This window comes from Bactrocera tryoni, chromosome 1, assembly GCF_016617805.1.
Source record: "Bactrocera tryoni isolate S06 chromosome 1, CSIRO_BtryS06_freeze2, whole genome shotgun sequence".
Taxonomy (NCBI): domain Eukaryota; kingdom Metazoa; phylum Arthropoda; class Insecta; order Diptera; family Tephritidae; genus Bactrocera; species Bactrocera tryoni.
In genome coordinates this window covers 88,153,832-88,177,169 of record NC_052499.1, presented here as the reverse complement: position 1 = coordinate 88,177,169, position 23,338 = coordinate 88,153,832, and the positions used below count along the sequence as shown (strand labels likewise).

Sequence of the window (23,338 nt, the reverse complement as noted above, 5' to 3'; positions counted from 1 at the left end):
CGGTTAACTATAGCATATAGCTTCCATACAAACTGAACACATAGTTACTAACAGAAATGCACTTGTGAAGGGTATTTAGCTTCGGTGCAACCGAAGTTAACGTTTTTTTTTTGTTTTATAATATTATTATCAATTTTCATTCTGATTAATTATCAGTTTTATGACGAATTCCTGTTGCATTCCTCACACTGAAGCAGAAACAAAAAATACCAAAATGCCTATACGCTTTTCGCCTATACTCCTGTCAGTTGTAATGATTGAGAACGCGAGAAATGATGAAGTGATTCGATAACAAAACTATTGATTGAATGGCTACTGAAAGGTGATACGTTATATCACACCCAGAAAGGAATATATTGGGGCAGGAAATGTCATAGTTCCTAGTAATTCATGTCACTAAATTTTTTGGAAGTCTTTAAGGTGGGGACTCAGAATATATGTGGAGGGACACCACACCTTTCTGAAAGTAAAGCACTCTTTCAGCGCCACGTATAATAATGCCTTCCACCCCAATCACTCTGTACACGTCTATAGAAAGACCGAAGCCACTGTCATAAATGGAGCTGACGTTAGCGCACATTAGTGCCAGTGAGAGATATATGCCGGTGATAGTAGCAATTCTCATTACAATACACATGTGTGTTTGTATGTGCGCCAATTCGTTAACGAATGGTTTGTAGTGAATGTTTCAGAAACATGCAAGGGGGTGGTGAGCAGAAGTGTATGCACTGGCTCTAAATGGGCGCTTGCCGGCCAGCATATCCTGTCATTGATCGCTAATCGACGAGCTGCACATGTCTGTTTATCATGTCTACAGCAATGTAAGCAATGCCATCATGTTTGCTATTATTGTTCGCTTATCGATGAACACAAAGTGGTAATGATTAAATTAACTTTTAATGTCACAATCCACTTACAATTAAAACACATTATTGCGCACATTTCAATTAACAAACTTATTTGGGGATGAGTACGCCCACCGCACAGGACGATGAACTGTGTCAAGGTTGGAATGCTCCTGAAAACATATAGCAAACACAAGTTCTCGTAATATTATCGTTAATGGCGCCGATACAATGAAGAAGATAGTAAATATTCCCCAGATCGACCAAAACACTTCGTTTTCACGTATTTTAATAAATTATTACCGCCTTCAAAATAGATCCCTAGGCCAATACAAACCTTCCAACACTTAACTCAATTTTTCATATAATTTTTTTAAGCCTCGACTAGTAAGGCCCTCGGTACCCTCAGTGCATTTTGGTTCTTTCGGCTTAGGTTAAGCTTTGGAGCGCTATTCGCTGGATTGTTGGACAATTTCGCAGTCGTGTGTATAAACATGCGTCTCGTCACTACTGATACGTTTGATGACATTAACCAATAATTGTTGAGTCGAACCGGAAGAGATGTTGAGATCTTCTCATGTTTTTCTGATTCCAACACGAAGATTTTCAAGCATTGTTTCTCTGACTTTCTCGTAGCTTTTGTCTTAAAGAAAGGTGGGTGAACGACTTAAGTCAAATAAGTTTTCGATGAGTTTACGACTTTCACTGAACGACTTTTGTCACTTGTCATTTTCAACGTCTACGAAGAGCTAAGATCACACTGGACACACAGAAATTCAAGCAAACTCGCTGTTCTGTGCTTTTCAAGGCAAAAATTGCCAGACAAATTATTCGCGTCGTAAATCAAATGAATAAGTGGCAGGAGTCCTTAAAGAAACTCCTCAAAAACTCATAATGCTCTTGAAAGTAAACGGTTTTTTCTGACAACCTCAGACATTCTTAATCTCCTTAATAACTCACTTTTAAGAGGCAACAAGCTCTGTTGTGGTATTCAAAGCTTCAGTCCAATAGGTATGCGATGGGGAAGTAAACAGCTGGTGGTGTGGAGTCAACAAATCTTTCGTTTAATTAATTTTAATTGCAAGGCAAAGGCGGCAATCGCTCGTTCGCATCAATGAAACCGCAAAATTCATTAAGAAATCCATAAATCATGGCTAATTAATTCGTATGGAAGTGTGAAAGGTGCCAGGCAATCGACACAATTCGAAATTACAAATTAGCTGATAAAAATTAAACAATCGTCAAATAAATCGCTAATCACATGACAACGGAACGAGAGTTAATGCAATAGAACAATCCCTTCAGCGCGAAGGACAACAATACGAACAACAATGACAATAGCTGGCAATCATGCAGGCAAACAATGGCGCGAATATCGCGATAAGGAATTTATTAATCCCTCAAATAACAATGACTGTCATTGTGTGCCACGCAAGTCGGGGTCCTATAAGGGTGGCAGCCACAAGCGCCAGTGAAGCGATGAATTATTGAATTGCAGAAGGTGTGACGCCGAACACTTGCCACGAAGCAACGGTGCCACAGGTTACTTATGTTAGGTGGCTTGTTATGAAGCAAAAACAACAAGAATATATGTTTACACAAATCAAAGTCATCAATTTCGCATAAAAAAAAGACAAAGTAGCCGAGAACAGAAACAGGTCGCTAACATTTGCATAGCTGTATACAAGCGTTTGAATACACCAGTTACTTATACCGGTATTATACCAGTAATTTATACCACACGAGTGTTTATGTACTCTGCGGCTTTAGTTTGCCTGCAATTTTGCCGTAGCTTAACACAAATATGAGATCTATTCTAACACGAGACATCAAATCACCGGTAAAAAAGTTTAGTAAAATATGTGTGGGACTTCTCTCGAGTTTCATTCAAGGCTGCAGCTTTAATTTAACGTTTGAAAACGCATCCATGTAGCTCTAAGTGGAAGCTTTAAGCCACGAACGTGTCGATTTCTTCAAGCTTAAGTCAATGTAAGCAAATTATGTGTAAACTTTTATTTGAAAGTATAGCCTTATCGGTCTCTGGCACAAAGACTTTTTCACGCCAATGCGGAAGGGCCTACCAGGCAATATTATGAGTGCATAAAACGATTAGCAACTGATGCTCAACATATGTATGTATTAAACGCTCAACACGATGGCGCACACCGCACGGCCTGTCAACCAATGTAAACGAAAGTGACACCATCGCCGCCAAGAGAGGAGGCCTTCATGTGCCCACATGTGTTTGGTACATTTTTCCATCGTTGAAAGAACGGTATAAACGCCAAAACAATAAATTCGGGAATGATTATACTGCACGCGCCCCCTTTTAACCGTTATTTACCTTTTCTGAAAGCACATTGCCTTAACCTCGCCAGTAGACCTGTCGCTTCTGACTCTGCAAGTCGCTGCAAACTCGCTGCCGAAAAGGCAAGCGAGGGTTGTTATTTTTGACGAGGATTCCCGTAGACTCATGTGAACATGACTGTTACGGTAACGATGTTGATGGTGTATGGTATATACATATGTATGGATATTCATATGTGAGGAATATTTTGCTGCATAAAAAGGAGTAGCAATATTAAAACGTACAGCTTACTTGAATATTCGTAGAAAAATCTCGTAAAAATTAAATTAAGACAATGCAGCAATCTGCGTCCATACAAAAATCATAAAAGCAAAGTTTTAGTCTTAATAGAGCTTTGTGATATTGACATCATTTCGGTTCTATAACTCTAATGTAAATAAATATAGACTACATCACATTTTTACCGAGTGCTTCCTATTTTGGCCTAGTATACATTTTCACTACACTTCAAATAAAAGAACTGATATGATATTCCATTTGGAAAGCTACTTTAAATTAGGCATAAAAAGCAAAAGTGAGAGGAGACTTTCATTTTCAAACGCAGCCAATATTATTGAAATAATAAATTTCTAAAGAAATATAAAATAGGCTTGGGAATGATGGGAAAGTTTAGGTCTATTTTTTCGAAATATAAATTTCGGATCAAGACATCGGTTTCTATGCTTGACAGTAATGCTAGGAAAGCAAAGCATTAAGTCTTTGTTGGGACGATTACAAATATAAAAAATTGGCGTTATTGACAGGCCGGAGAAACTCATTGGAGTAGAAAATAAAATTATAAAAGCATGGACAGCTATCCCAGACACCTTTATTGGGTATCAAGGTTCATCTTTAATGTTTTCTCCCAAAGTAAGAAAATATATCAATTATTTTTTATAAAGAAAGCATCATAGAAAATTACTCTCGTTTGAAAACAAGTACAATTTAATTCGGAAATGGGGACTGCACTGTTACTGGAGACTTCTTATTCTACCGGGATATTTACTCTGTTTAAGAATATAACTTTTAGACCACACCCACTTGTATTACGAAACGAACTTATGTAAGAAAGTGTTTGGAATTAATTTCCCATGCAAATTTCGAGAGTGAACCAAATCAATTCCTCCTTCTTTATTAAGTTATTGTTTGAGAAAAATATCATTGATATCTTTATTGACAAAGAGTGCTTATTCCACGAGCTGCAGTAACATATCCACAAACTTATTTAGTGTCCTCCTAAATCCCGCAACGCCTAAACGCTCATAGAACAAATCCCTGAAATGTCGTTACTTAAACGTATTCCAGTTCGTATGTGGGTTGCTCAAGCAAGCGGTGTGAGTGACAGGTTAGTGGTGCACATGTGCCATAATGCTAGTGTTTGAGTGCCAGTTTTTGTGTCCCTGACATATGTGCATATGGGGTAAATAAATAACCGTGTAACAGCAACAATGCAGTTCAGACCGTGAATATCAGCGCTTAGGGATGCTGTAACGGTTGTCTCTAAGCCACACAACATGCAACTGCAGCAACAACGCAACGCAAAGGGCATCAGGAAGTATTAAAAAAATAAAGTTGTGCATTGTGAAACTGTCACTCACTAGCGGTCCTGTCAAGTGTGTGCAGCATACATCAGCAGCGGTTAAAGCGTATGAACTGCCGAAAAATGTTATTTCTTGAACAAACGAGAGCGAGAGAGAGAGAGAGAATTACTGATATAGAGATATATTTATAACTAACTTCTGCAAATAGTTTCAGCACCGCCAAGCAGTTTAGGTTTTCATTTGATTCGCTCATAAAGAGCATTGAGACTCGGGCCCCGATGGCCCGCCTCAAGGTCTTCTGTTATGAATACGCTCATGTGCACGTTTTCAAAACAATACAAATACCGAATTGTTGTTGTCATAATTGATGCGGACGCAGCTGCATACGGTTTATTATTTCAAATCGAGGACAGCGAAAGGGGGCACGCAAACGCTGTTCACATTTTTGTGGTTTCACTTCTCATAACGGTTTTGAAGTAAAATTTGCTCCTACATTTACTTGGGTTTGGCACTTTTTTCCGGTGTTCCGTTATTTTTTATTTTAACAATTTATTATCCCAATTGCAACATGAGCAATTATATGTGTGTCACTTGAGGGAAAGTAAATGGAATAAGGAACTGTGGCTTTACAGGGAAGCTGGAAAACAAAGCCCGCCATGAAGTGTAACATAAGAGAGAAGTGATAAAATAAACTGGCAGAATTATGAATGCAGTAAAAGCAGGAAAACAGAGCAATATAGCGAGCGCTTATGCATTTGCATGCTGGAGGGGGGTACACTCGAGCTGGAGAGTTCGCAGAAAAGCGTTCAGTGCAACCAGCGTGTAAATTTAAATGTGTGCACATATGCTGCGCTGCGGAGTGCGACAATCTAAAGTGCATACACTGACATTTAACAACAGCTGCGCATTTCCCTTGAAGACTTTTGGGGTTTCTGCTAGCTTGTTCTCTAAAAGGATTTGTAGATTTTTATAGTTTTGACGGTTTATACTGTATTAAAAAAAAATACTTGTTGGCCCAGAACAATAGCCAGCTAACTGACGGTGCATGAGGATTTGTGTTTGCAGTGCCGGAGTACTGCAGTCTCTTTTCAGCATTATTTTTCCCAGAAGAGATTGGCACGGAAAGATAAAATAATAAATATAAATAAATTTATTTGCTCTCTTTGTTCAATATACACCATGAGTAGACTAGTGCAAAAGCCATTGAATATGATAAAGGAAAAAGTTCATAGTAGGTTGAAACCCAACCTAAATGAAAGATCGAATAACGAACATTAAAAGTACAAGAAAGGAAGAACTAAGATCGGATATAACCAAGCATTTTGTACTCTTGCAACTTGCAAGGATTAAGGCCAGGGAAGTGCCTTCAAATACATAAGGCTTGTTGATTATATGGGGTCTATGTCGGGTTTTCACTCGTTTTATTCAATCTAGTGTGCCTAGATGTGTGTAATGTGTATCGTTGATAGAAAAACACCTTCTCTCAATTTTATTAAGTTACGTTACTCACATAGTGGCCGATATATGCGATATAAAATCACCCGGAAGATCGAAAATCTTTGCATTAGGTAAATGGGGGCTCAGAGAAGTTTTGACCCTATTAAACACATTTTCGTTACACAGAATTAACATTGTCAGCAAAGGATTCTATCCAAATTTCATTCATATATCTATTGACCGATATTTTCTGTAAACAGTTTTGGTTCAATTCAAGCACTTGTTAGTTATAAGGTGGCACACCTCAAATCCTTCGTATTCGGGTGACATACATACTTTGCCATGTAGTCAGTTCGCGTATTGAAAGAAAATTTTTACAAAAAAAAAGTGATGTGGACCAACATTCGAGAACTTCTTCTGCAGTGACTTCAGTGTCATGATGCGTGTGCAGCAACGCCAGGCTGATCAATCTATCTTGAAGCATGTTCGTCTCCAGCCAAGTTTACATGGGGGGAAGTCGAAAAAGAGTTTTCGGAGCTCTCATTCGTCACAAGAAGTGTGTGGAATATGCGAAAAAAATTATGAATTGTGGGGTATAGGTCCACATCGCAGTTCTTCAACGTTTCTAATACAGAAGTCGGTAACTTGTTGTCCTTTTATTTCTGCCCCCAATGGCACTGCCAGTGATCAAGTTTACCTTTGACCTTCAAACGTCATACGACGTTGTCATTATTCAAAAGGCATTTGAAGCTAGCTATCAAGCAGTCAAAAAGATTTTCCAATTCTTTGGTTCTCATAGCACATACGTTTTCCGGAAGTAGAAAACTTAGTTGAAATCCATGCAATACTTCTCTAGAAAAGTGCGTCTACAAATTTTCGCCGATTGTAACAGTAGAATGTATACTGAGACCCTTATTCCATACCAAAAATTTTCGCGTATTGTTTGTCGGCCGTAGATTCTTGGTTTTTCTTCTTCAACTTTCAGTTCTGCCGCCATTTTTTTTCGGAACGTTACAAGCAGCGTATCTATCATATTTGATACCTTTGTCAGATCCGTCGATTCTTTCTGAAGAATTACGCTGAGTGAATGAGTTAGAGATAGAATATCACATAGGCGAAAAATCCCAATTATAAATTGAAATTTGATTGGGCGTTAAATTTCCCCCTTTCCCCCCTTCCCCCTCTAAATCCGCCAATGTATACATCGATGGTTCCGACAAATGAGCTGTCCTTAAGAAGAAAGCCACGTTGGAAATAATATCAGATCTATATTTTGAAACTAGAGATTTGACTAGAAGAAAAACGTAGTATTGTTGGACAAAAATTAGATTTATGGGTGGTACAGCATCTGCTAATCACTACACCAGTATCAGGTTAGGTTAGTTTAATCTGGTAGACCAATAAGCCATGCATAGACCAGTTTGTGTCCTTTGTGATACGAGATGGAGTTCACTTGCTCCAAGAGAGTCCAAGAGGAGTATTATTCGTTTAGGATGCCTGCGCTTGACGCGAATTTTAGCACACCAGTATCACTCAGTTGTTTATTTGCTTATTTCCATCATTCCTTTCGCTTTATTTATTGGTTTATTATTTGTAAGAATTCTTCTCCCGATTTTAACACTTTTCTTACTTCTTATAATTTATTTTACACTGTTTAACCGGTTTTCGATCGAGCCGACCTCAATTACATTATCATCATCGGGAAGAAAATTAAATTAATAAAGAAAGTTGCTAAAAAGTCAGATCTCCTCAAAGCAGATATCTATATTAAATTGGATCCTACCTCAGTGCTCAAGAAAAAAGTAGATATATGTAAAACACTTTACTTGTTTACACTGCTCTGCTCATACTCAGGTATAAATATTTTCAATTACGGACGAACAAGTTTTCCTGTAGCAATTAGCAAAATTTATATTGCAGCTAAACCGCAAAAGCTATCGACTTTTAACAAATTTATCTAAAAACCAATTGCTGTTTTCCTACTTTTCGAACTTTCTACCTGCACAGATTAAAGTTCACAAAATCCACTATTTTTTACAAATCTGTTATACACACTCATTCACATGTATGCATGAAAATGCCATTGTTATACCCAACAAACATTGATCGCTTGCATTGCTCACGAAGTTATAGATTCAGTCGTTAATGGACATCAAATGGAATATTTCAAAAGCAGAGCTCGTTTTGTGGTCTAAAAAAATTTAGTTTTAGGCAAATTTTAAAAGTCTTGCCTATTTTCACTTTATTTATGTAGCTGCTTTCACGGCTCTTGATTTTCGTCCGAGCTGCTGTCGTTTACTGTCTCTTGTAACTGAACCGATGAACAAACAACAGGGCATTTTCGGAAACTTTTCGGTGTTTGCTGGGTGTCTACATATATTCTCATTTAAGTGCAATAAAAATAGTTTAGTTTTCGTTCGTTCCTCGGTTTGCTTACTTTATTTTGTGTAACTTTTGTATTTAGTTAACAACATTTGCCCAACCGATATCCTTCAGATCGGTGTCCATTTGAAGTCGTAAATAAAACTGAATGTGTGTGTAAGCCCTCCCCTCCGGAGGGTGGGAGCCAAGAAAGTAAATTCAGCAGCGAATATGTGTGTGCAAGCACTTAACTGCATTGCCTCAAGTAGGGTGGCGTGGGGTCCGTATGAAGAGCGCAAGAGGTTTTGTGCTCTGGGCGAGTGTTTGGCAGAGGATGGGAATTTGGAAAGTTTGAAATTGGGGCACCTAGTGCAAATATGATATATGACTGCTAGCACACTCGAGTGCAGTTCATGAATTGTGCACGAACTACGTGGCAACCACAACAAATACAACAGGAGCTTTTTAACTTACACTCGGAACGCAAGGACGGCGGCCGGTGCTTGTTGGGGGCGAAACTGTGAGAAAAATTACTACGCTCCTGCCACATATTTGCTTTCGAAGCATATGTGCCTGCTTATATATGTGTGGGTATGAACATTTCTCAGAAACTTTGTGATACGGCGCATACACACTCTATGAAGTGTGTGTGTGTGTATTTACGATTGTGTGTGTCCACGCTTGCCAGTTGGCACCTGCACAGCGCGACAACAACAACTGCGGTAACTGTGCAAATAACTCAGCCGAACTCGGTCAGCCAAACGGCTGTCCGACGCACAAGTTCTCAGCCAGTGCCCACACAATCAGTCGGTCTGGAACTTTATTAGGAGTGAAATTGGACAGACGGGTAAATACGCATACTTGCAAAAGTAGTTGTGTATGCGTAAAGTGCTCGTGAGCAAGCTTAAGAACAGGGCACATTCCTCTTAAGTCAATGTAGGATGAGAGCTGCGGAGACTGGGATCCCCTAAACCAAACACGTATTTTTTGAGAAGCACATTTCTTCTCGGTGTATTAGCAGTTGTTGGAGAATATTTGGGATTTTATAAGAAATTGGATTATGATTAGTATTCAACGTAAAATATGCACTCTTACATTTAGTGGATGGACAGTTCGTGGACTAGAATGACTAGACTATACTCGGAATACAAAATATGTTGAAACAAATATTTTCAGGTAGAAATTGGGTGCAGAAAAGTCAACAAGGTCTGTTCTGACGGCACCTCGGGAACCGTTATGTTCTTGTAAGGAGTCTGAAGAGACTTTGCGCCCTCTAAAATGGCACCAGGTTCTGTAAAAGGCAAACATTAAACTGTAAAGTATAACATATGTATAAATATAAGTGTGTGAGTATGTTGCATTAATTCCTGACATTCGTACGAAAAGGTGGGGGTAGCTTTCTTCTGTTCGACACTTTGTGTGGTTTTAAGCTCACTGCCCTGTATACATACATCCATACGGCATACATATGGGTTGTACTTTCCTTCGTGCTTATTTTGGCAGTCCACATGCTTTTCGAAGTTCATTTAAGATTTCGACTTTGAGCGCGTTGCGGCTGTGTTGAGGCACACATGCTGAACTTAGTTCCGGATTCGGCTGAGCTGGTGTGAGGGTGTGCGGTTTTATTTGCACTCTGTTGTGCCTTCTCAAATCTTTGTTGTTTGGTCGCAGTTTGTAAGCCAAATCGGGTTAGTCAGCCGTTACTCTGTCGACTTGCCTGGCACCAGCACTTCGTTAGCTCAAAAACTGTTGGTGTGCTTGCCTTTAGCTCGAGCACCTGTGCGTTGTCAGTGGGCCATTGATCAGTTGCATTGCTGCCGTTAAGTGGACCTGTTTAACAAATTTGATTTGGTACCATTAGATAATTGGCGAAAAACAGTCGCAGTGCCTCACAAAGCGTATGCTGAGCACACAACAGTTTTGTCGACTGAAATTTAAATGAATTCGGGAAGGACTAGGTGTACAATCCCTGATAATATTGTGAAAGAAATGGTATACATACATAGAAGATACCTGTCCAAATGCTGGCTGGCGCTGTGCTATGGCGTGATTTTAGGCGCGAACGTTTGCCTACTGCCAATAATAAGTCAGCTCATTAGGCCCAAAGCGAGTCGCTGGGCAAATACGCTGTGTGGGGCGGCATTTGTGTTTGCTTCGAGACATTTTTTCGCGTTTCTTTTTCCTACTTTCCTTTCTGCCGGCACGTGTGTGGCCGTGCGAAGATATTCGGGATACAAATTATTCTCCTTGCAAGCAGCATGTAATTGTATGCGTGGCATTACCGTAATTTTAATTAATTTAATTCCGGCTTCAATGTCTTTATTTTGCTCGCATGTTTTATTGTTGCTACATTTCACAGAATTGTTCACGAATTTCTTGTTTCTCTTGCAGATTTTTAAAAGTACCGTTGAGGAATTTGTGAATGGGCTTGGATAAATAACTGAAAAGCACCGCGAGACTAGCAAGGAGCTATACACGAGCGAATGCTGTAATGAATACATAAAAAAGTACGAACATCCTTCAAGAATTTCAAAGGCCAACAAAGAAGGAAAGTTTTTCTTAACAAATGGGTGCTATGCACACGCAAGTGGCGGAAATTAGAGCTAGAAAAACAAGTTAATTAGCGAGGCTAAGGGCAGCGGAGATATGCACCGAGGAGAATATGCACACAGAGTTGTTAATTGAATAGCATTGCGTCAAACGAGCAAAAGCGTAAGAAAGTTAAGTGCGAAAATAAAAAGAAGACTCTGAGACAAATCAACAGCCGAACTGCAGACCGGCTATAAAAGCAGAAGCAAAATTAGTTTGAATTAAGCGAAACACAGCGTAGACGGACTCCAAGGTGCTTCCGATTTCGCCTGCCGGTCATTTGCTATGTTGTATGCCGCGCTGCAGCCGAATCGCTTCATTAGAGCGTGGTGAGTGCTGCGCGAGGCAAAAGTGCAGACTGCGAACTGCGAGCTGAAACTGCAAATTGAACGCAAAGTCAGCACCAACTAAAAGCACCACGATAACTGTATATATATATACATATACACATATGTATGTAAGCAAATGCACTTAGAGATACACGTTCGTGAATTCGTATCGCTTCCAAGTTGTGTACAAGTTTCGACGCTGTAAATTAAATTGCAACTTCCGAAGGCTGTAAGCCGAAAGCGGAAAGTGAAAATAAAACGGAAAAACAGAATAATGTTCGACGCAGGTATAGTGAGTGTGCAGGAATAAAAATTCGAAATAAAAGTCGAGCAAAGTGTACGCTGCAATAATAACAACAACAACAACAAAACAACGCACAATGGATTTGCTAAAAGTGCAACGAGCAACGCCATTATCGGTGGCGACGCTACGCCGTAACCATACTAAAAGTGTCACAACAACAAAAACAACAACAATAGTGCCAGCATACGCTACAACTACGGCCGGGAGTACTTGCACAAACGCGGCTCCAAGCAGATGCAGTTCAATGCCGTTGACATGTAAAGCTGCGTTGCGAACGTTATCTACAACAACAACAACTGTAGCGCCAACAACCCGCATCGGCAGCAGCAGCGGCGACAACAACTGCGCCAGCAAGGAAAGCGCTGCCACGTCGGAGCAGGCGCTGCCGCGTCTGTTGGCGGCTTCAAGCTGGGGCGGCTGGCGCCACTGCATCGTTGGCCTTGTGACGTTGCTGGTGTTCACAGCGAATTTCAACAGCAGCGTCGGCCAAATCGATTGGGATGATGACGATGATCCAGGTTAGTCTCAGCAGTTTGTTGTTATGAGTTCGCCTCTTTTGTTTGTTGTTGCTATCTTTTTTAATTCATTTGTCAGGAAATTTGTACAGCTCCCGTTATTACTTTCTCCGCGCAATTCTAGGTCAGGCCAAGCACACACAGCTGAACAATTGAACAAACAATTCTTGTGGCTTCGCGCAGCAAAAAATTAACTAAATTAAGCGTAACAAGAACAGCGTTGCACGTTGGTGGGGGCGCACATTAACAAGAGGCAGCACTTGTAATGTAGTCATTTCATATTAATTTCAATGCCAAACACTCTTCGTCGGCGCATAGCTACATAAGCACATCCTCTTGCAATGTAGAATTCCGCTTAATTGAAATCATGTAAACGACGCGGCTTCTCTTGTCCCCTCAAAGGTGCTGTTGGCGCGTGGAAAGTATTCAATTACAGCAGACTTCACACAGGAAAAACACAGAGAGCAAGCATAATCGCGCTTGACGCATTGACAAAGGGGCAAAATGGGTCAGCCGACATAATTTTATTGAGTTGGTTGTACGCGAATGATAATGGCGTTTCGCGCTGTGCCTTTTCGCTTTGGGCTGTCGGTCTTGGCGTTGTCATTACTTTCAAATTAATTTGCGCCAACATAACGGTTTTTGCTGTTTTATTCAAATTATGTTTTTAAGGTTGACAAAAAGTGTCTGCGCTTTATAAGTGAATTACAACGCCCGCACTGGCTAGAGTTTCAAAAGCGATTATACTGAAACCCCCCTCCATCATCATCAAAATTGAACAACGTTGAAGAGAGGCACAACTGCCAAAATACTTTAAAAATAACAAATGCTTGAAACACAAGAGCTTGACTTCGAAATTCATTCTTTAGATGTTCTTTTCAATAATTTCTCTTTGCGCGAGTTTAAAATTTATATATTCAATAATATTCAATTTGACACTCAAAATTGAAGTTATGGCTGAGGAGGTCTGCATATCATTAATACAGTTACATAATTATTTTTGTAATGAAATATTTACAACAAGATAGAAAGTGAAAGAATCAGATGGAATTTTAAATGAGTGCCACCCCCATCATTTAATTTAACACTGGCTCTTTCTTAGTCCTTTCGTACCATCTCGGTTGTCGTTTTTATATTTATATTAGTAGTTTCTAACAAACCCGTCATATAGGCAGTGTGCGACGTTATAATCCGAATTCACCCAATTTTACAGGGAAAGTAGAGATGCCAAAAAGATAAGCCCCCAACAAATTTGGTTATTTCAGCTTGAATGGTTTAGAATACAGGCATTGTCCGGAAAGTAATAAGACTTAGCCTATTTAAAAAAATTAATTGAACCAATCGTTACAATTCTTTAAGAACTTTCAAAATATGTAGGCTTCTTCTGTGTCGATGCAGAGCTGCCAGAGCGATTTCCATTGCAATGCATTCTCCGGAATAGCCTTGAGAGCCGAGGAGCATGCTGCTTGAATCCCCTGTCATCGAGGAGATTGACTCTAAAAAGGCCTGGTGCCACCGAAACACACCACTTCTTCCTAAAGTAACATCTGGGTAAGCCTGCTTGATCATTTCAAACAACTCTGCCGCAGATTTACCGAGTTTCACCCAGAATTTAATCGCGTACCTCTGCTCTAACGAACGCTGTATTTTCGGCTTATACCACTCACAGAAGCACGTCGCGCGAAAATGTTTGTTCTCACTCTCAAGGTGCTCATTGACAACTGACCAACCGTTCGTTCGTTAGCTTGGACCGCCTTCTACCGAATCCAGTCGCTGCGCGCACGCTCCGAAGTAGAGCCGCGGCGGAAGAAAATCAGTCCTTTTACTTTCCGGTTAAACCCTCTATATGTGCATTGAACTTACTAGAGGACGAAGCCAGTTCCAATTAAAAAAAAATTTCAACCTTAGATGCCAGTCACTAATGTAATTCGTTGTACTAAGTACCAGACTTGTGGAGCTTAGTTATGGCGCCCTTGGCGCCAGGGAATATGTGTACCGTTGATCAAGAAATCTCAATTTTTACTCAGGCTAGTAGTTATTGAACAGATGGACAGAAAACATCCAGCCACTTTTTTGTCAACAAATTTCTACAGTTTTCAATCACCGACACTCATCAGAACTTGGTGAACTTGAACTCTGTTATTCCTTATTAAACTGATTCAAATATCATTATTTATAAGACTAAGCTTTAAACCATCTAATAAATTAGCTTTAATCTGCGGCTGAACATAAAAAGCCATTAAATGCAAACCAAAAAAATATGACTGAATGCTTGCTGCGCCCTACCCTAAAAGTGATAGGAACATACATGCACATCTTTTGTATATATGGTATGTTTAATTGTAATTAAGCATAATTCATGCAGAAGTTTGTTAATATGAAATTAAGGAAATTTTGACAATTTTACGACTTTTCTGAAGGCGCAACCCGACGTTTTTACCCACCATTTGTTTCCGTTAGAAATGGAACCTGAAGGTAATAATAACTACATCTACTTAAAAGAGTAAAGCGAAGGTTGAGAATTGTTCATAAATTCCTTTGAAAAATCTATATATAAGGATATGCGGAAACCACAGTTGTCTCCCGCAACAACCGTTGTCAGCAGGTAGCTGAATGTGAACAGCAGTCGCGTGTTTTCACAAAATTCCATTTCGCTGTATAACTTCATTAATTATCTGCGCTGTGTGAGGATGGGGAATACTTACTCCACGCTGAATGCTGATTCTTGATTTGAAACTAGTGACTTATGTAATTACTACACCGGAACAAAGCGAGTGAGTAAGTGTGTGTGCAAATCGTGATTACAAAGCCCGCATGTTTGACTGACAGTGGGGTTTTGTACCATATTAAATTTAAATTTTCTTTGGATGCCTAGGGTAAGCCCATGCAAGTGTCCTCCACACTTGCAGCTCTCTCCCTGCTAAATGTCATGCGTCAAATGTATGTGCCCTTTCACCAGTTCCTGCCTTGGGCTCACCAATTGACACGACGGCTGCGTCGTGCGGAGCGCCATGAAGAATTCCAGATTTCATAAAATCACTGATTGTTGTAATGCTCACGCACGCTTTGAACGCTCACGAGGAAACGCATGTATGTATATTCTTCTGCTTAATTTGTAAGCGTATATATTGAAATACTTGCCTACACATGTGTATGTATTGGATTGCGGTATAAATGTGTAGCGGTTTATGCAGTGACTAATAGCTGTATTAAGAGTACCGTATTTATGGCAAAAACCACAAGCATTTGAACTATTTGTCGACGATTTGCTGTTGGCATTTTGACTGCGCCTTGTTTTTTGAGCCCGGACCGCTTACTAATATTTACTTGACAAGTGGATTAGAAAGGTGCCACAGCACGTAATTGCGCGCATTTGCCACAGCGCCATGGGTACCTCCGTTATACATACATGTGGATAGCAACTAACGCATAAACGAGCACAGTATCGGATTGAAAAGCTCGGGAGCTCCACAAAGCCACTCAAAATAAAATTCAAATAAAGGAGAGGACTTGTCGAAATTGATAAAATCCGGCTTATATAGTATATTTTAGCACTCCATGACAATTTAGAAAGAAGTAAGGAAAAAGTTATTTATTAGACATTCTGAATGGAATTTATCAGTTTAACTCTGGATCTGATATTGTTACCAAACGCATATACCGGTTCGAGAAAAAACGTTCTAGGATATTCAAAATCGTCTTGAAAATGTTATGATCACCGCCAGGTAGTGCAACTCTGTGAGTTAATTTATCCCTGTAAGCTTGAAACATTACTTGAAATTTCCCATAACCTGATCTATTTTAGTTACACTGTTGCTACACAGTACACATACAGTTACAAACCGTAATTTATTTGTATGTTTTCTGTATGTCTTCGGCAACTTAATAATATTTATAACTATCGTCGACTTACTTGCACATATCTGTTTACGTACAAATCCTGATACTCGAATGTGTCAGCAGTGAGTTGTCGTATAGCTCTTGTTGTTGTTGTTGTAGTCGTTGTTGTTATTACTTCAAGCTACTGAAACTACTGCCGTAATTTGTGAAGGAAACACTTCATCTTCCATAAACCTCCGCTCCCACAAGAGTTCTTATGCGCTAATACCGACCCACACGCCTTAAAGTATGCCTCACTATATGAATATGTTCTTTCACACACATAAATACTCATTTATAATACGCTTAGAGCTAGGTGGCCACCTGATGTGCACGTTCATAACCTGCTTTAGCTCTACCACGGCGCTTTACTTTTCGCTCATATTGTGTGGGGGAACTGATGGCTCGTTTGTACTGTGTCTTGTCTTAGACTCTAAGTCAGAAATAATAGTAGTAAAATTGGAGAAATTATTTTTCACGTAGAGGAATCGCAGTAAGATCAAAAACTAGGAAAATGTCAAAAAGTCATTTAAATAATCCTTTATTTATAAATTTTTTGTTATAAATTATTTGAAATAACAATTTTTATAAGAATATCAGCGGAAGACCACTGAATCGAACAAACAAACTAGCATACATCAGATGGATTGGCCTTGGTATAGACAGAGGAGAATGATATCTTACTATCTTAGTGTGTAATTCTTCTACTAAATTCTTCCCAAATCAAGTTAAATGAGTAATGTTTTTGTTACTTTGCAACAAAAATTTGTAGTGAAAAAGTAGAAGCTTTTCGTTCCACAAAATTACACAACAACATGTTAGAAACAACACCACTGTGTATCGTTCGAATTTAGTGGCCTGGACTGCTGAAAAAATGTAGGTGAGTGTGTATATACGAGTGTACGTGGGCACTTCTTCATTCGTTTATTGCCGCTGTCGGTCGAAAATGTTGGATTGGCTGTTAGCACGCGACGTTGTTGCTTTAAAAAATGAAATTATAATTTATAATTTTTTGCTGAAACATATTGTGGCTAGATGACGGTGGGATTTGCTGCCAACTCAGCACATGCCCCATCCGATTTGCACCCTCGTCCTGCTGAGTAGCCACTGACAGCTCAGTTCGTTCAGACAATTCCATGGCATTTACATTCATAGGTATCTAGCAAAGCAGAATTCGCATTGTTACTTTGCTTTGTTTGCGTGTGTCTCGGCTGCAAGGCAAGTGTGATGTGTGGTCGTCGACATTTCGCTCGTCCACCGTCGCTCACTCAAGCGCTTAATTTTCTGTAGCGTGACTGAGCGTTCCTCCGACAAAATGTGGCAAGCTGTGCCTGTTTGCCCAACACACACACTTGGTGCCCCAGTCTGTCGGCACGCTGGTCCAAGGTTCCTTACATTTATAGCACCTCCATTGCATGCAACCGATTTTGTGTGTGTGTGTTTGCTAAGCGAGTTCTTATTTAGCTGCCAACTTCTAAAAATACTCATACATATTGCCAATAAGTCCATGTGTCACGTGGTACGTAGTCAGCCTGTGGGGACATCGACGAACCCGCTCACTCGTCTCGGTCACGACGAATAACAACGTGACAATGAAAAAATTTAATTTTCAGTTCGTTGTAAGGAGGAAGTGTCATTTTAACTAAAAATATACGTTTGAGCTACCATAAGTGATGTGAAGTTGATTCTGTGTGCAGTTGGTTGTGTCTTGTTGGTCAAGCACCAGACTCTGTGGGGCGTTATGATGGATTATAGAGTGCGAGTAAAGAAAATAACCGCTGAGTCAAACAATTTTGCTGGCAGCAACATGCTGCTGTCAAACTCATATTTGCTTATTCCGTCGCTTAGTTATCACACTCCTTCAGGTATTTACAATAGCTGAGCACTTTTAGGAGATACTACCATATAACATTCGTCGCTATTAATCATATTTGGACGCCATTGATAGAAGTTTTAAATATTCTGAATATTGAAAATCCTAAGAGTTTTATGAAGTATGAAGAATTATTTTCCTGTAGAAAGAAAGTATAATTTAGTAATCTTATTTAATCCAAAAATATTTAGTGCTTTGGTTAAAATATAGAAAAATAATTTACGAATTATACATTTTGACGAAAAAGTACCAGGAAATTGTTTATTTGTTAAATTGTTTTAATCACTTATCTATATTTTTTTGTCGCCTTCAGAAGTAATACACTTATGGCAACAATTTATATCTTCGATTGACTGAAAACTGACTCCACGGAGAGACAAGTTCAGTTTGGAGAACAATGAAAAATCACACAGAGCCAAGTCTGGTGAATGCGGTGGTTGATCGAAGATAGTCATTGAGTATTTGGTTTTAAATTCGGTGCGATGGTCATAATTATTGTGTAAAACCCATGAATTGTTCTTCCCCAATTCCTGCTGATTTCGGTGGCTGTTTTCTCGCTAACACCTGAATGTAGCTAAATTGAACTTCTTATTGACTGTCTGCTCCTCCGGAACAAATTAATGCTGCACCAAACTACGAATATCGAAAAAATAACATTAACAGATCGCGCTCATATTTGACATATTAATTAAGGACCGTCCAACCAACTAAGCAAAATACATTTTTTTACCATTACCCGGAGAATTGAAATTAAAATTTCGACATGCTAGAGCTTCGTTGGTTGAGGTTGATGGTCGCCCTGAACGCTCTTCGTCTTCGACACGTTCACGGCCGGCTTGGAACTCACTATACCACTTGTAAACATTTTCTTAGACATAGCTTCATCACCAAAGGCTTTCTGCACCATCCTCAACGTATCCGCGGCAGAAAATTGATTCCGTAAACAAAATTTAATGCAAATTCTTTGCTCAACAAATTTCGACATCGCAAAAAACGAAAAACTCACTTTTAGCAGCTCACAAAACGACACGTACATATCTCAAACACTAATGAATATTTTGACGTGAAATTTGACATAAATATGACTGACAGTACTACCAACCTAAACAAAAAAATAATTCTCCAAATATTTAGACGCGCGCAGTTTAAATTCAAATGTCACCTTATTTTTTGGGCACAGTAGTACTTGTATGTCGTAATGTATAAAACCAGTACAAATATTTGGAAGACTATCACCCAACTAGAAATGAGTACGGACTAGATTTCATTCCATCTTCTTATATGAAATATTCGTTGTTTGTTTTGATTTCATAGTCTAGTTTTGGTTTATGGTAATGAGTACACAGTAATTAGCTGCGTACTCCATCTACTCATATCCAATCAAAATATACAATAACGCAACTTACGGTGCTCAAATTGGTTGGGCAACGAATTTCTTCGGTTTTTAACTGGTTGCTACGCAGAAACCTCGTCGTTTCATACGCAGCAGAGGACTTTTGGTAAATTTCCTACCTCGGTTCATTGAAAGGGCTCTAGATGTTTTTGCACTACAGGGTGTTGGAGTAGAGGGGAAACCAAATGACTTCTACTTTATGAAAATGATTCCTTGAGTATCGTAGCAAGGGTCATTACAGAGCGCATATATCAGTTGAGACTGCATATCTTTTTAACGGCTCCTAATGATCCATTTTGAAAGTAAAAACTAGAGCGGATAAAACGTACAGATTTTATTAAATTCACAGGCTTGTTGAGTGGTCTTTACATCACAACTCACTTTTTAGCGCAATTAGCCGCACTAAGTCTTAAGTGTGGACGCTTGCATCGCCCCGTATCAACCAGTCAACCGCCACAGCTTTCTTATTTAAATATTCTCTCCTGAGTTGCGAATAAGAATTTCCATTAACTACTTTGCATATTAAGTTTAAATCAATAATGAAGTTAGTTTCTAATTAATATTAGTTTAATGCTTTTTAGCTTTAGTTATCAGTTGTTGGCTAAACTGCTTCAGTGGATATTAAAAGCAGATAAACAAGAATTAATGAAAACATAAAACATAAAATTTGCAGCAACGGTTGTTTGTTGAAGTGAGCAGCAACGAAGGATAACACAAGGAAAAACAAACACAGCGAACGACATACACACGCATGCCACCAATGCAGCGAAGAGGGTGTAAGTGCATCGCAATCAACAGCGAATACTTGCAAACTGCTCCTGCACATCTACACACACACATGCGCTTAGGAATGTAACACACTTGTGTCACGTGTTTATTGTGCAAATATTCTTTTCACGTTCTTCTGTCTGCCTCACCGGCTGACTTGGCTGGGTTGGCTGGCCAACAATGGAGTGCAGCGCGGCCATTGTATTTGTTTGCTCTCAACTCCGATACCCCTGTGCAAGTGGACTTAAATTGCTGTATGTGGGTGTGTGCTGGTCATTGCCAAGTGTTTATTGTTGTTTTGTATACAAGTTGTTGTTGTCGCTTTATTGTGATATGCATGGACGTGTAAAGTGTGCAGTCATTAGAATAAGTTGCAGCGACTGGAGCGAGCCATTTACACCCCTTTAATTATCCGCACAGTCAACTGGCTGTGGGGAGGGGGAGCGGCGTTGTGCTCATCTAAGGTGCCTTCTCGTGCTTCCTGTGTTTGCGTACACCAACACCCAGCCGAAGGTTGTTGAAAGGTGAAAGGGTTCTGAAGTGTTGATATGCTGGAATAACGGCATTTTTACAATACAATTTTGCTTAGCTGAATGACTACAAATGGGCATGCATGAGTCTCGTTTGCTCAGCAGCAGACATTATTTGCTTTTGTTGTCTGAAGATCCGTTCAACCGGGCGGGACAGCGATAAGAGTTCTAATAAGCACTCACCAAAGTAGTTTAAAATAATTTTTCGTAGAAGGTCTACTAAACAAGACAATGAACTTTTGATCTCCGCATATGGTAAAACTGGGGTTTTTGTTTGGCGCCACGTGGGGGTCTCATAAGCAAGTACCAAATACTGTTATTAAATACCAGCCAAGAAACTCGTTACACCACGTCACCGAGTGGTGACCCATTGGCTGAAGAACTCGTCTCTCCATCAACCTCTTAGGCGCTTGGTATAAGCGGGGACTTGCGCACAGTTTGGTATAACTCGCCCTTAGTGCCCTAGCGGCTGCACTGAAGCGTTATTTTTCTGCTCCTAACTGCCACAAGCGCCGGTTATGGCATATCATTTATGTAGTGCCGTCTCTCGCCGATGACCATTTACTGCTTTATACATTTCATTGTGTTTCGGCGCATTTCATGCAGATCCTCGTATTTTTGACGGTTCCAGCGCCACATTGTGCTCGTAGCTGCAGACAATGCCGCTGCTCGCCCGCCATCGCTTGTGGTGTGTCATGCGTCAGTGTCGCATTGCATTGTACACAAATCAAAAGGATAACTTCATCGTGTGATGCATTGGTTGTCGTTTTCTTATTGTTGAGACTGCAAAGTGCCGCCAGCAGCAAATGGACGCCGCAATTGCAGCGGCGGGCGCAAGGGCTGGGGCGTTGGTACGGCCTCCGCGCTGGTTGTGTTGAATGCTTGAACGAATTTGAATTTCTGCTTGTCTAACAACTGGCTCTGTTTGGGCCGATGCTTGTTTCGTGCGCTTTTTTGCACGTCCTTCATCGTCGTTATTGTTGCGGAAATGTTGCCGTTGCTTTGAATTTTTCGTGGCCGTTGGCGGCTGGCGTCGGATTAGCATGCGAATTTTGCATAAATCAATGCACAATTTATAGACTTTGACGGCAATTCAGACGAACAGTTTCAGTTTCTGGCAGTGCCAGCTGTTGTAACGGTTAAGCTTTGCATTTATTTTTGCCATTTGGCAGTATCTGATGGAGCCTACCAGCATATAAGATACTTTTTAGCCAACTTTGCATTTGGGTATTTATTCCGATGGTGGTTGCTGAGTTGACCCACTTTGCTAATAAAGGCAATTTTGAGCCCTTTTGGGGTGCCTACAAACTAGGTAGATGACTGAAGAAGCGGAAAACCTTTAATTTAAATAAAGAATAAAAAATGGAATATTGAGGTAAGGATATCATAGCTCGTCAAGACAAGAGCCTGTTTTTGATGAAAATATAATTGGGGAGATGCCGATTTAATTATCGTGTCTTTAACTGTAAGCGACATGTGGTTAAGTGAATTGCTGGAGTTTAAGTAAACGACGCACTTTTCACTTTAGAATAGTGGAGCGATAAATTTTAGTGTGCTATGTGTTTGCTCTAGCCTCATAAGCGTATTTGCGCAATTCTCACTCGGCAGAAGCCATTTTGACACATGACAAACGCAGTTTTGTGCGAAAGTTTTGCATTTGCCACTCTTTCCGTTTCTCGCTCTTCAGTAGTCTTTGTGTGTCATTTGCTCTTGTTTGTTGTTGTACAATTTTAGTACCTTTGGGCACAGCAGAAAAGTTATATCAACTCGGTGAAATAGTCCTCTGTTGAATGCATTGGGCGGAAAGTTTTAATTAGCAGAAGTCGGTTTCCAGCACTCTCACACATCTACATGACACTCGAACCTACTCTAGTTTAAATGCATACTTCCATTCTCCCGTACCTTACCCGTAATGTGATATACGACTTTTGTATTAGTATTATGTATGTACTCGTCAATACTCTTCTCTAAAGTAATTCAATATGGTCTCTGCAATGAGTATGTGAAATGCGAGACTAGGGATCATGTAGGTGGATATATGCAAATGCCTTTAAAACAGTCCCCGAGTACTTGCTGCCTCACTTACTAATGTCATTCAGACATGGTTCCAATCGAGCCCGTTTTCCAATAAAGTAAGTTCTTCCTTGAGAGTATTGGGTAGTCAAAAAAGTCTTTTCGTTTTTCTAATCAAACTTCAACATATTTTTTTTTATATGTATTTGTAATGAACTTTAATGAACCAAATATATACCATTTTGGTCGATCACCTTAGGCTATTTCTCCGCTAGAGACATCAGTGTTAAACTTTTCTTCTTTCTTGGCAAAGAACTGCGACAAGTAATTTTCACAGGCTTCTCTTGAAGGCAACTTTACTCCATCAAGAGAGTTCTGCATTGACTGAAACCAATGGTAGTCCGATGGTGCAAGGTCAGGGCTATGTGGTGGATGCATCAAAACTTCCCAGCCAAGCTCTGCCAGTTTTTGCCGAGTCATCAAAAATGTGTGTGGTCTAGCGTTGTCCTGATGGAAGACGAATCCTTTCTGTTGATCAGTTCTGGCCGTGTTTTCGATTGCTTGCTTCAATCTCATCACTTGTTGACAGTAAAATTAGAATCAATCGTTCGACC

The 23,338-nt window shown here is 39.8% G+C and overlaps 1 protein-coding gene across 2 annotated transcripts in view; it reads left to right on the top strand.

The window, feature by feature from the left end:
* The window catches only part of LOC120770465, a 205,441-nt gene that overhangs the window by 28,776 nt on the left and 153,327 nt on the right, over window positions 1-23,338 (top strand). For both annotated transcript variants that reach the window (XM_040097973.1, XM_040097964.1), the window contains one exon: window positions 10,923-12,271. In XM_040097973.1, the coding sequence (XP_039953907.1) occupies window positions 11,830-12,271 (442 nt within the window). In that variant the 5' untranslated portion in view covers window positions 10,923-11,829. The remainder of the gene's footprint in view (window positions 1-10,922; window positions 12,272-23,338) is intronic.